The sequence below is a fragment of the Sinocyclocheilus rhinocerous genome, unplaced genomic scaffold (genome assembly GCF_001515625.1).
Source record: "Sinocyclocheilus rhinocerous isolate Xijiao unplaced genomic scaffold, SAMN03320098_v1.1 scaffold2420, whole genome shotgun sequence".
NCBI classification, from domain to species: Eukaryota; Metazoa; Chordata; class Actinopteri; order Cypriniformes; family Cyprinidae; genus Sinocyclocheilus; species Sinocyclocheilus rhinocerous.
This window is the reverse complement of record NW_015629430.1, coordinates 47544-60724: the sequence shown is the minus strand read 5'-3', so window position 1 is coordinate 60724 and position 13181 is coordinate 47544. Positions and strand designations below refer to the sequence as shown.

The window sequence follows — 13181 nt, the reverse complement described above, 5'->3', positions numbered from 1 at the left end:
GTGTGTGCGTGTGTGTGTGTGTGTGTGTGTGTGTGTGTGTGAGTCTGTGTGTGTGTGTGTGTGTCTGTGTGTCTCGCACGCGCGTTTTTGTGACATATGAGGACACAAATTTGTATAATGACATAGGTATTACAACTAGAAGGTGACTTATGAGGACACATCCCCATGTCCCCATTTTTCAAAACGATTATAAATCATACAGAGTGAGTTGTTTTTAGTTTTTTTGAGAAAGTAAAAATGCACAAAGTTTCCTGTAAGGGGTAGGTTTAGGTGTAGGGTTGGTGTAGGGCAATAGCACATACAGTTTGTACAGTATAAAAACCATTACGCCTATGGTCCCCACAAAGTAAAAATGCACAAAGTTTCCTGTAAGGGGTAGGTTTAGGTGTAGGGTTAGTGTAGGGCGATAGAAAATACAGTTTGTACAGTATAAAAACCATGACGCCTATGGAGAGTCCCCACAATTCACAAAAACAAACCTGTGTGTGTGTGTGTGTGTGTGTGTGTGTGTGTGTGTAAACAATAAACAGCACAAAATCCTAAACATTTTCAAAAATAGAATTCAAGATCCATTTATTGTTGATTGGGACAAGCAATATTTCAGGGCTTTATAAGAATGACTAACATGCTTCCATCATTGTGCTTGAGAATGACTTTTGAATTTATTCTGGCTCTGCTTGTCTGTGATTATGAGGTCTAAGGTAAGCAAGCATACAGTAAATAAAGACCAATGTATAGTTCAATACCTTTTCTTGTTTTCAACAATAATTAATTGTGGTAAACGGGAATTATACGCAAGCCACCCTGATACTCCAGAAGCATAGATGGAGAAGTGAGATTGTAAGAGCACTCATACACAACCGCATTAGGTAAATCATTCAACGTCTCTCCTGATATTGCTGTACTTGAATTGTACCAACGAGAGAAAGTCTCTGTTTTGAATGCAAACCTGTTTGATGAAAAAGTACTTTCTTTATATCTTACATCAAAATCTCTATAACTTGGCTGAGTCAAGAATATATCTACAGCAGCCATGAGGGTGCTCAGGGGAACAAGATCAGTTTTACCACGAGCAGTGTGATTTATTGCAAGGTCATAATCTCCACCATCAATATATGTATAGTTTGAATTAATTTCTAGCAAAGAATACATACGGTCAAGTTCTCCCTCCACGGTCAGCAGGTCATTAATGTCAAACCACAACTTGGAATATCTAAAACCAATGCATCCATTTCCAGTGGTCTTCAGATTGGATTTCAGACCATCAGCTTTCACATAGATGTTAGCTTCATTATCTAGTGTTCCCTTAATTGTGACACCATCCGGGGATGTAGAATTGGAGGTTATTTGGCTTACAGACTCAAAGGTGATATAGGAAAGAGTTGCATCCAGCTTTAAGGTATTCTTAGCATCTCCATGTCCAGCAGCCGCTGAGTCTGACTGATCGAAGGTGTACTTGATTGTCAAGTTTGATTCTGCCTTTGGATGGGCTTTGGTGTCAGCAGAAAGCTGATGAGCGGCATTAACAGTGAAGCTTGTTGTATGAATCTTAGCAACTGTGTCCACAGATAATACAGCCTCAAAGTTGTCTTCCAGAGTCATGGTGCTGTTATGATTACCCTCAATGTGAGCATTCTCCAAAGACAAAGAAGAGGCCAGTTTCAGTCCACTTATTGTGGTCAGGCTAGTGGATCCATCAAGCTTGGAATTCAATTCCTGAAACACAGAGGCAGTTGTGGCACTAACATGCATCAAGCAATCCTTCGGATAAACACCTGTATTAGCACTGAGGTTGAGAATAGACGACTTGAAAGACACCTCAGAGACCAGGTTGCCCAGTAAAGGAGCAAACCCACTCTTCTGGTAGACAAGTTTGGCATTTAGATCAATGGGTTGGTCATGATTCAGTTTCAGCTTTTTGACTGCTTGAATCTTGAAAATGGCTGGCACGAACATTTCTGCAGCATTTAAGAACTCAAAGCTGGCCACACTATTCACAACAGTGTGAATACCCATCTCTGCTTCGTTATTGTTAGCTGTGAAGTTATGGCTGTAGTTGAAATGGTTGAAAGAGGCAACTGCCACAGTGCTAAATTCTTGTAGGTCAGGGTTGAAGATAAAAGTGTAGTCATTCTGGAGATCAACAGTGGTTAACAAAGACTCATAGAGTTTGATCTTGGCATTACCCTTGTTCTGAAAGTGAATATCAACCGCACAAGGACAAGTCATGATGTTTGCAGTGTTAGAGAGGACACCGCTGACAGGTCCAACAAGCTCGGTGTCATGGGCTGCACTGATTTCTATACTCAAATCACTGAAGCAAGCCTTTCCAGAAGCAACCAGCAAACTGTTCTTGATAAATGGCGACTCTGTTTCAACACGAGCATTGAATTCAATGTGGCTTAGAGCAACAGCATCAGCATTCACCTTCATTTTCATCTGCAAATGTGCGCTGTCAGTGCGGCCTGTGAAAGTCAGCTTGGCGGTGCTAAGGCCCATGTTAAAATGCAGGTCACTCTTATGGGTGCCTTCCTCAGAGAAGTCTTCAAGAGTAAATTTGCTAGATCCTTCATTTTTAACTGTCAGGGTGATTGCAGCACCATCCTGGAAAGCTATAGTGTTCTGAATCAGGGTGACTTCACCAGACAAAGACTGTGAGGGGATTTTCACCTGGTGCTTGTATAAAGTTTCAAGAGAGAAAGATGAAGAATTAACATTGTTAGAGGCAGATCCATTCAGAGTCGATGATGCCTGTTGGTCTAAAGTCAAATAAACGTGTGTTAACTTGAGAGTTTCAGACACTGTTACAGGACTCATCTTAGGCATAGATATCTGTGCAGTGGAATCTAGATTGTAATTCAGAATGTTATGTTTCGGAGATGTTCCTTTAGAGTAAATAAAAGCCGTGAACAGAGGGTGTCTCTCTGAGGCGTTCTTGAACTCTGCAGAGGTTCTGACGTTGTATACAGGGCTGCTGAATCTGAACTCACCATACAGCTTTCCAAAAGATGGCACTAGAAGGGCTGTTGAAACTGAAGGAATCTGAAGAGGACTGTCAGGTTTGTTGTTCTCAGCATTGGCAGGACGGAAGATCTCATTCAGCTTTGTGTAACTTTGGGTGGTGATCGAGCTAAGAAGTATTTTAACATCCTCAATGATGGAAAATATCAAAGTACTAATGTGCTTTGGTACTACATTTTCAACCAGCATACCCTTCACAGTCAATTCCAGTGCCTCACTGAAACGGTTGCCTATATCACTCACTAGTTTCGCAAAGGCACCGATTCGAGAGGACACCAGATTTTCCAGCTTTAATGCAAACTCCTGGGATAGAGATATCAAGGTACGTTTCAGCTGGACAGCTCTTCTCTCAAAGTTCAAATTAGACACAAAGTCACTAACATGCTGAGATAAGTTTTGAATTTTGGAAGCAATCCCTTCTTTGTTGATGTAATTCCTCAGGGTCTCGCCCATGCTTACAAGTGTTATTCTGATGTTGTCAGGAACTAGAAGCAAACCATCAAGGAAAGGCAAGCTAATTAAATGTCTGTCATTGCTTTTGCCATACTTTAGGAAGCCAGAAACCGCAAAGTCCTGATAAGCAGTATTGGCAGTGTTGAACAAATTGGTGTGCACTGTTCCAGACCCTTCCAGCCCAAACTGTGCTGGAGTATTGTAACCGCTTATTTCCTGATTGATGGTGTTGTTGTTCACGTCAGCTTTAACAGTCACTTTAGTCTTTTGTTCAGATGGGATCAGCTGAGTGTCAGACTTGCTCTCAAAATGGGATTTGATGTTGACACTGTCTATGTCAAGGAGCGTTGAGATCTTGAATTCATGAGAATGAGCAATCGATTGTGGTTCTACTTTCAGGAGGACTTTTGCATGAAACTCACAATTACTGTGTCCATACAGGTATATGTCATTATCACCATTAGCAGAGGCATCAAAATTGAAACTGAATGGAATAGTTGTACCGTAAGTGTTGGTTTCAACATTAAACACCATGGAGTTGAAATGTACACGATTCTTGATTCTGCCAGAAAGTCCAGCCATCTGCAGTTCAGTGTTGTGGTTAATGCGTGTTCCCATGATATTTCCAATTGTTTTGCATTTAGCAGTGGCAGATAGATTTTTGTAGTTGATCTCAAAGGTCTGCTTAACCTCCTCCATAGTAAAGGCGCTTTGCAGTGAGGTTGTGCCACTGGTGGTCAGGCCATCCATATTGAGGTTCAGATTGGCTTTGTGTGCAGCTGTGTGTCCCATAAGTTTAGCAGAGGCATCACTGTGAATAGTTAGACCATTGATGTCCAATACTCCTGCGACCAGGGAATGGATACGTTCTTCAGAGATGTCAGTAGAGGTCTCAATCTTAACACTGACTGCTTCAGCACCAGCTCTGGTCTCAGCCATGTTTTGGATCTTCAGGCCAAAAGCCTGTGTTTTTGTATGAGTATTTAGAGCAAGCTGAAATTCCTTGAAGGTGATGTTAGCAGTGTTTGTTAGATGGTCATCAAATGCTGCAGTGTTGGATAGAATTATCAGTCCTCCATTGGCAAAAGCTAAAGCAAAGGAGTTTCGAGCTTGAAGAAGTGTTGAGTCTACTTTCAATGAAGAATCAATCTTTGCCTCTTGTCTGGATGGGAGTAGAGAGACTGACTGTGTAAGGATTCCTGAACCATTGACTGAACCAGCCTCGAAGGATCCTTCCAGGTTTCCATCTCCAGAGATCTCCTCGTCATCAACTTCAAAAGTTCCATTATGCTCCAGCGAAATTTGCACTCCAAAAAGGCTAATTACGTCAAGCTTGCTTTTGGATTTCACACTGAGTTTTTCAGCAAGCTTTACTTCCTCCTCAACTCTGATGGTGGCATCAATAATCTTGTGGTGAACCACTGTTTTTACTTTTGTCATTAGAGAATTGCCAGGTGTGGGCTCAACAAGAGCAGATCCTGTGCAATAAATGAAAATGAATCAATCAATAAGCAATCATTCAAATCAAGTGCATACAATGCATGTTTTTTTACCTTCAACCTTTAGGGATAGGAGGTCAACAGGACTTGTTCCGGTAACTTCAACCTTAGCAGAATAACGTAGGTCTGCAGAAGGATCTCTGGCAGCAGACACAGCTGTTTCTAAGTTGTAGAAGTTGCTGCTTAGTTTTCCGGACATTTCTGTAATTTCAAGAGTCGGCACAGACAGCGACACACTCACAGGAATGGAGACCTCTGGAAGATTAATGCTAGTAGCTTCAAATTCCAGATCAAGATGAGGTATAATCAGATTTGGGGTGGAGATAGTCGTCAGAAAGTTTAGATCTCTAGTGGATTTTCCACCCAAGGGCAAGGGAAGAGTGATGGTATAGTAAGGATGGCCAAAGAGATATTTAGCAGCAACCTCTCTGTTTAAAAACATGTAATGTAAATTTTAACTACAGTTTAACCATTGCGTATTATGTGCAGAAAGTTCACCATACTAGAGACATTAACTCACACATTCAGGAACAGTCTTTCAGGAATAGCGAACACAGGCAAAGCAGGAACGCCCAAATACTGCACAATTGGAATATCAACAATGTACATTTATTTCATTTTAATTTAATTAAAAACATTTCCTTTGTCAAAAGCTGATGAAAAAATCAATTGAGGTAAGTTCATTATCTTACCGCAGCTGACTTTGCCAGGATATCACGGACTTTCTTTTCATTCTGGGCAATCTGGCCATCAAGAAGGCTATTGACAATGGTTTCAATAGCATTGATGTTGGGAATGATTCTTTGAATCTCAGAATTGACATGAGACTTTAATTCAGCCTCAATCTTCTCATTCTCTGAGATTGAAGAGATATTTGATAGGCTCAAAATCGTGTAGTAAATAATTTGCTAAAATTTTCTATTCATCATATTACAGAAATAATTTTTGGACACGTACCCAGTTTCAGGATGAGTGTTTGAACAGAAGTCGTCTCAGGGAGTTTTAGGTCACTCTCAAGTTCCAACGTCAACTTCTCATCATGCTTTAGTTTTGCAGAAACTTTAGAATAAAGCTGAAGAGGGGCAATGAGCAACTCTGATGATACAGTGTGTTGCTTTCTGTTTAACATCACTGTATTTGTGGCCTCAAAGGGTGTTCCTGATAGTAATCAAATGAAAAAAGACAGTTATTTTAAAGGCATATTTTCTTTTTCCAGGTGTGTACAAGTAAATAATTAGTAAGCTTAGTAGTCTTGTACCTTCAGCCTTTATGCTAAATGTGACTTTGTCTGAATCATCCTCATAGGCGTAGTTGATGGTGGCAGTATACTCTGTGACCTCTACCGATGGGTAGAGCGTAACAGTAAATCTAAACACAGATGCAGTGTGGATGAAAAATATTGTCCTAGAAATAATAGGATTTAAATATCAGTATGTAGATGATTTTCTATTACTTGGTATCACTATTGAGAGGAAAATAAGGGGCGGCATCATCAGGATACTTAAGGACTGTACAGTGCTTCCATCCAGGGAAAACAGGAGCACATACTTCCGCATTAATATACTCGCCATTGGCATGAATGGGCAAAATCTTGGCACCAACAACAGACACCAGAGAACTGCTATATATGGGGAACAATAACAATTAATGTAAAATAATTATTTGACTTGTTTTAATGTTAGTTTCTTTTTCTGCATTTCAAGTCAAGATGTCTTACGTCACACTGATGAGCTCAGTTGGCTCACGAGGAGCTGGAATGGAAAGCTTGAGCTGGTTGTTGGTCACAGAGAGCTTTGCTCTGAAGCCACTCTCATGATAGATGTTAGTGTGCATCTCCAGACCGGAGAGAACGTAGTCTGGGAAGTGAGTCCCAATCTCAGTCACAAACTCAATGCCAGCAGAAAGCGCGAATGCAAATTCCTTCTGTGGTGTAGTCATATTCATTTATTTTAGTATAATAGCAGAAATGAAAGATAAATATTGATAGTAACACATGCATGACTAAAGTGTGTTGGACTCACCATGCCTGGACTAAACCTCAATCCTCCTTTGATTCCAGGTGTAAAGGTACCAGACAGAGCAACTCTCAATGGAAAGCCAGCACCGGTGGGCAGATAGAACTCATTATCCATGAAGATGTAGTGAAGGAAAAGCTCGTTGTCGACACTTGAGAGCAGTCTTTTAGCAAACTATTTCAAAAATATAATTCAGATGACCGTTTAAGTAAATGCATTCATAAATGTGGTTGGAAAAGCTGTACTCACATCAGTGGGGATCATCTTAAGGAGATTGTGAATCATCTTGCCATCTTTTGCATCAAGATAGCCAAGTTCAGCACCCAGAAGCTTGAGGTACACCATCGCTTCAGGGGTATCCTGGGCCTTCAAGTCCTCAATAAGCTTGTTGACATTATCACTGATTTCTTTGACTATGTTTTGAATAGCCTACAGCACACAGAAAATTGAGATTGGAATCCTGCTATGAAGAAATATGTCCATTTGCTAATTTTACTACATTTAATACCTGTCTCTTTTTCCTTTCATTCCTCATGATTGGCAGCATGTTGTCCAAGACCTCGATGAGTTGGGCGGGCATATTGTCGGTAGCGTATAAAGTGGTCTTCATGACAGTGTCTGGGAAGAATCCATCATCACCAAAGAGGGCCTCCACAATAGGCTCAAAGCCCTTACCCTCCATGCCAATCTGAAAGCAAGAATAAAACCATTGCATTCATACCTAACACATCAAGTAAATGTCAGACTTTTATTGGACTCTGTACCTCAATGAAGTCCATATCAAATCCAAAAGCATTCAAGGTCATCTCCAGCATGACCTCCCTTGGCAGTTCGTTGGGAGATTCAAAGATCATATTTCCCTCTAAAGATCCAAGTCTATAGTATCGAGAGAGTTTGGTGGGTTCCATGATCATTCCAATTTCATTGCCTTGAAAGGCCTCTTGAACCTTCCACCTCAGGCTAGGGAGTAAAAATAACAAGATTACATTTTCTTCTGAAAATTTGATTGATAAGTTATTCACATTCTCTTCCATACTTACTCCTGAGTCTCTGGTGCTGTAGAGCTCAAGATGTTGGTGATATGAGAGATGATGAAGCTCTTGGCCTGGCGGTTTTCCTCAACATGGACAGCTGCTGCCAATTGAGCAAGTTCAGCAGGGGTAGGGTTCTTCATCAAGATGAGGTAGGCGGCAACACGCTTCTGTACAGATGCATCTCTGTCTAGAACAGCATGCATGAGCACCTCACGACCCTTTAAAAGGCATGAAATGATCTTTAGACTGACTTCAGGATAGCCAAGAGCTGTGGGCATATTTAACAGCTCACCTCCTCAGGTACAAGAATCTGTCTGTAGACCTGGATGGCAGCATGCTGAACTGAAGGGGAGGCAGTCGGCTGGTTGATGCATTGAATAACAGCAGAATGCAAAGCAGGGCGCGCAGCTCCCAGTGCAACCACCATGTTGCCAATGACCTGGAAGATGATGCTTAGCTGTAGAGTCTGAAGATTAATTTATCAGCATGTAGGAATTTGTGTGAACATACCCTTAGAGAAAGAAAGACGTGTTCCTGGTCACCTGTGCAATCACCAATCTGTTCAAGGGCATAATCAGCCACTGCTTGGATCTCATTGGTGACTCCATCGGTCTCATAGAGCCTTAGGTCACACAGAGAACACAAGATGTTCTTTTGATGAAATAGTGACAATGCTACATCTATGTACAAAACACACTTATGCAAAACATGGATGAGAGTCAGTGGGACAAATCTGAGATTTGTCTGAAAATGTCTTTTCACACGGTTGCAAATTAAGGTGCACTACATTTATGTATTTGACAGACGCTTTTTTATCCATTGCACTCAAGATTTACTTTTTATCAGTTTATGCATTCCCTGGGAATTGAACCCAAGACTTTGGAACCATCCTCTACTTTCTGAGCTACACAGAACTACCAATTGATAAAATTCAACTCATATGTTAGTTGATTTACTTTTACCTTAATCTAAAGACGTGTTCCTTACCTTCTCACAGCTTGGCTGAGAGCATAGTAGATGGGTTTGGTCGGCTTGAACTTTGCCATCGCCAACATTTCCTTCACAAGGACTCGCGAGGACTGGGGTATCATTCCCATGCCATATACAGCAGCGTCAATCTCAAATGAGGACCTGTCAAAGGTCCTGAAAATCTGCATGATAGCACTGTTGCATTCTGGGGTGCCGCATTGTAGCAAAGCCTGGTACGTCAAAAACCGAGAAATCTCCAGGGCCTCAGGAACAGTGGCTGTCAAGGTTTCAGCTTCCATCTTGCGGATCACAGCTACAAGCTTGTGGGCCAAGTGGGCTCTCTTGCGTCCATCGTTGGTCTTGGAAAGGCCCGAAAGTTCCCTCAGAACAGCAAGAGCGGCGTCTTTATCCTGGATGGGGCTCATGTCAACACTGCGGTCAAGATGGAGGGGTTTCATATTGGCCACATCTGGAGGCATAACAGCACATTTTGCATTTTGTTTGACATTGCAAGCAAGTTATGAACATTGACGCCAAAAATCGTTATCTTACTGTGTTCAAAGACTCTGTCATTGTACTCAGCAACTCCTAAAAGAGTCAAGGCCTGTTTACCAGTATTGGTCACTCCATATCTTCCCCTAGTCATAGCCATAGAGACAAACATCAGAAGTGCATGACCATCCAGCTATGTTGAAAAAAATCATGCAATTAACATTTATGCATGTGGCAGACGCTTTTATCCAAAGCATCTACCATTGCATTCTGGGTGTGCATGTTACCAATTCATGCATTCCCTGGGAATCAAACCCATGCTCAACACTTTGAGCTACAGAAAAGTTATTTATTTCACTTACTTGTATGAGAAAGGCACAAGAACATGTTTTTCAGTGCAACTTCCAGAGGTCATGTGGTGCTGCTCATTGTCAAACTTGTAGTTGCAGGTCTGGTTGCTCCAGATCAGCTGAGCAAGAGGATGGTGCTTTGGAAGAGAGAAAGAAAAACATTGGAGATCTCACTCCACTCGTCTCAACTGGAATTTTACACAAAACTTAAACCTAAGTCTCAGAATTCACCAAGCCAGTGATGAGGGCCAAGGGACTGGTGTGGTCCTTTAAAAATTAATTTATTTAACTTATTATTTAGTTTAAAATGGCTTGTTCTGTTCTCTACAATGAAAGGTTTTGAGCGCCGCACCAGAATACATGAAGATATAATAGATGATTATAATAATCACTGAATACTAAGGAAGTGCAAAAGGACGTAAGCCTTCAAATCTTGTAGTCACAGCAAGATTAGGTAAACACATTTATCCAATCTATAAAGAAAAAAAGAATCTAAAACAACAGTGAGGAATCGATTCCAGAGTTGACTCCAGAACCAGGAATCAGAATCAATTAAAAATTTCGGAATCGAACAGCCCTAAATTAACAATAAAAAGCCAGTCAGAATCAGACTTTAAAGAGCTTGTGCATTTAAAGGCACAATATGTAAGATTTTTTTATTAAAATATCCGAAAACCACTAGAACAGTGTTATATATTTTGCTGACTTGTGTACTTACATTATCCCAAATGTTTCGAAGAATGTTTAAATCCAGAGAAATAAGCAATTTTAACTAGTGACACGGAGCGTGTCTATAGTGTCATTGTGTCGCCAGCGGCCTCATTTCGCTTCGACGGCTTTCAGCCTCACCCTGCTTCATTCTACTACGTTAATAAATCATTAGCTCATCCATGAACATGATTTCTGCCCGAGTCCCGTCGGATTGCATCGGCTGTGGGGATGAAGACCACAACTCCCATGATTCCACACTCAGTCACACCCTCATCAAACTATGCCTTTGTTTCTTTGTTTATTTTGAATACGCGCCCTCTAGTGGTGAAAATTACATATTGTGCCTTTAAAGTGGCAGACTAAAACTGCAGTGCACCCTTATAATAAACGGAACGTTATCGACTGCCGACATGGATGCTAGTATTGTTATAGTTATTGTTCTTGGTGTGAACGGGCCTTTACTTCTCCATGGCGGTTTTGAAGTCCTCGGTGCCAGCAGCAGCTCCAAACACTGGGTTTCCATCTGCATTGACGCCAATCGCTTCTCTCAGCTTGCATTCGGTGGTGCGCAAGATGTAGCTGCATGTACCAGGAACTGCAATCTCAACCTAATGCGATATTCACACTGCATTGTTGACAAAACAGCAGTAACTTTAGTGTTTGATGTAGGGAAATGAGCTCATACTGTACCTTGCAGCTGGCCTCGGGGCCATTGACCGCCTCATTCAAAGCATTCAAGGACTCTGTCTTATAGAAGTATTCATACTTGTTGAAGGGTTTGTATCTTTTGGCCACTAGAAACAGCAGATCAATTCATTAAAACATTATTTAGTGCATAAATACATGCTGACATTTAATACTGAATTTAGATCATTACAGCTGTAGGTTTGCATGTAGATTCTGCAGAATAATTTCAAGAGACATACTCAAGCATGGTGGTCCTTCATCCTGCGCGTCTGTAATACAAAATAAAAAATGCATGTCATTACACTGTAATCTGGGCTGAAAACGTCCAAAATGTGAATCTGTATTAGTTAAAGTTCTTTTTTGCAATGGCATTGGGGTGAGAAAAGTAAAATTCATGCATAAATGGTCTAATTTCATATGAATCTAATAATAATAATAATAAAAAAATAGCAACTTTTATGGACTTTTGACCCTATGTCTATACAAATTCCACTATTAATACAATGACCACCTATGTCTTATTTTATTTTAATGTATGCATTTCTATAAATTGGATCTGATTATTTGTATGTTCGGAAATATTCTTCTTGACATGAGATCTGTACAAAATTATATTTTGAGTTTATATTGATTATTCAGATTTTTGTTATATTGAAAACTAATAAATAAAACATTTATAATAAATAAATGAACTAAAAAATATTTTTTTAACTGAAAAACTAAATTTTTCATACCCCATTGGCAGATTTATTGTATTTTTATTTTTTTTCAGGATAAAACTCCTTATGTCATTTTGCATCTTAAATAAATGTATCTTGATTTAAGAATGTTTAGATATTTGTACTGGGAAAAAAGACAAAAATACTGAGGAAGAAAAGCACTTTTGCAGTGCAAAGAAAATTATATATTAACTTTGCAACATTCACACTGAACTGAATCCACATTTGAACTGAATTGAGCTGTCTAATTACAGCATTAACACTGTTATTGAAAATATCTGTATTGTACAAAGCACTATCAAAATAAATGTGACTTGACTATACTTACTTGACAAGGCGACGGTGCTCAAAAGCAGTAAAAGACGGAGCTTATTGTCACCCATGATGCTTCAGTACAGCTTTCAGATTTCTGATCAGGAGATTTATAGCAAACCAAACTCACGTGTTAAAATTTCAGCCCCCGACTCCAAAGTTCATACAAACGCTGTGACAGAATAAAGCTAATAGAGTTTGACATTGATTTTCCGAAGAAGAAAAAAAAAGATAGCACAAACAGATTTAAACATTAGAGCAGACAAACAGCCACACCTTTCAATATTTTACATTTTGAATGAACACAAATAGATGTTAGGAGATGTTAAATATCTGCACACTTACATGGTTCGCAGCATTTATGAGCAAAAAAGTCATGGTTTATAATTATTCTACGCTATTCGTCTCAATCACGGTATCAATAAATATTGCATAATGCAATTTCCCAATCTTGCTCAATCTATAACTTCAGATCTGGACTCAGCAAAATTAGTTTTGACTAAACAAGGACTTTGTGAAAAACACAATCAGGGGGTGTCGAGATGAACCTGCAGAAAATACTCATATACCGATCTTATAACTGATGCAAGGACAAAACTACATGAAAAACAGAGAGACGTATGAATGTGGATTATATTTTGGTAGATAGAATACATTGCACACCATTACATTCAGATGTGTTCAATCCCTAAAATCTGGCTGTGATTTTGATGGCCTGTAGACAGAATCTGACATGACATAACCCTGAGAGTAGCTGAAAACTACTGCTATTCATATATTTTATTAAACTAATCTGCACAAGTGAGCACAGCGGCAGGACTCTGAACTCTTTACACTGACCTGAATTCATTTTTAACTACACTTCTACACACCGCTATTGATTTCTGTTGAGCTTCTGTTTGGGTGCATTAAAAAAAGT

General features: G+C 39.9%; 1 protein-coding gene across 1 annotated transcript; it reads right to left on the bottom strand.

Annotated features, from left to right (window-relative positions):
* Positions 1–760: 760 nt before the first annotated feature.
* On the bottom strand, positions 761–12375 carry apobb.2 (apolipoprotein Bb, tandem duplicate 2). Its single transcript, XM_016550794.1, has 24 exons — positions 12279–12375; positions 11471–11500; positions 11235–11338; positions 11007–11152; positions 10407–10410; positions 10065–10100; positions 9846–9970; positions 9544–9629; positions 9010–9460; positions 8533–8644; positions 8315–8461; positions 8029–8240; positions 7753–7948; positions 7497–7676; positions 7238–7417; positions 6995–7162; positions 6691–6896; positions 6427–6594; positions 6232–6341; positions 5931–6131; positions 5666–5829; positions 5494–5552; positions 5028–5401; positions 761–4952 (listed from the first exon to the last, which is right to left on the bottom strand). The coding sequence occupies exons 1-24, from the start codon at positions 12331–12333 to the stop codon at positions 769–771; spliced, it is 7698 nt and encodes a 2565-aa protein (XP_016406280.1). The 5' UTR covers positions 12334–12375; the 3' UTR covers positions 761–768.
* Between the last annotated feature and the right edge of the window lie 806 nt (positions 12376–13181).

Excerpts from the sequence above, each read along its gene's own strand:
- apobb.2 (XM_016550794.1), bottom strand. The coding sequence starts at position 12,333 with ATGGGTGACAATAAGCTCCGTCTTTTACTGCTTTTGAGCACCGTCGCC. Across the intron at positions 9,971-10,064 it reads TGGCCCTCATCACTGGCTTG|CACCATCCTCTTGCTCAGCT; the intron begins GTGAATTCTGAG and ends TCTCTTCCAAAG. Across the intron at positions 8,241-8,314 it reads AGATTCTTGTACCTGAGGAG|GGTCGTGAGGTGCTCATGCA; the intron begins GTGAGCTGTTAA and ends TGCCTTTTAAAG.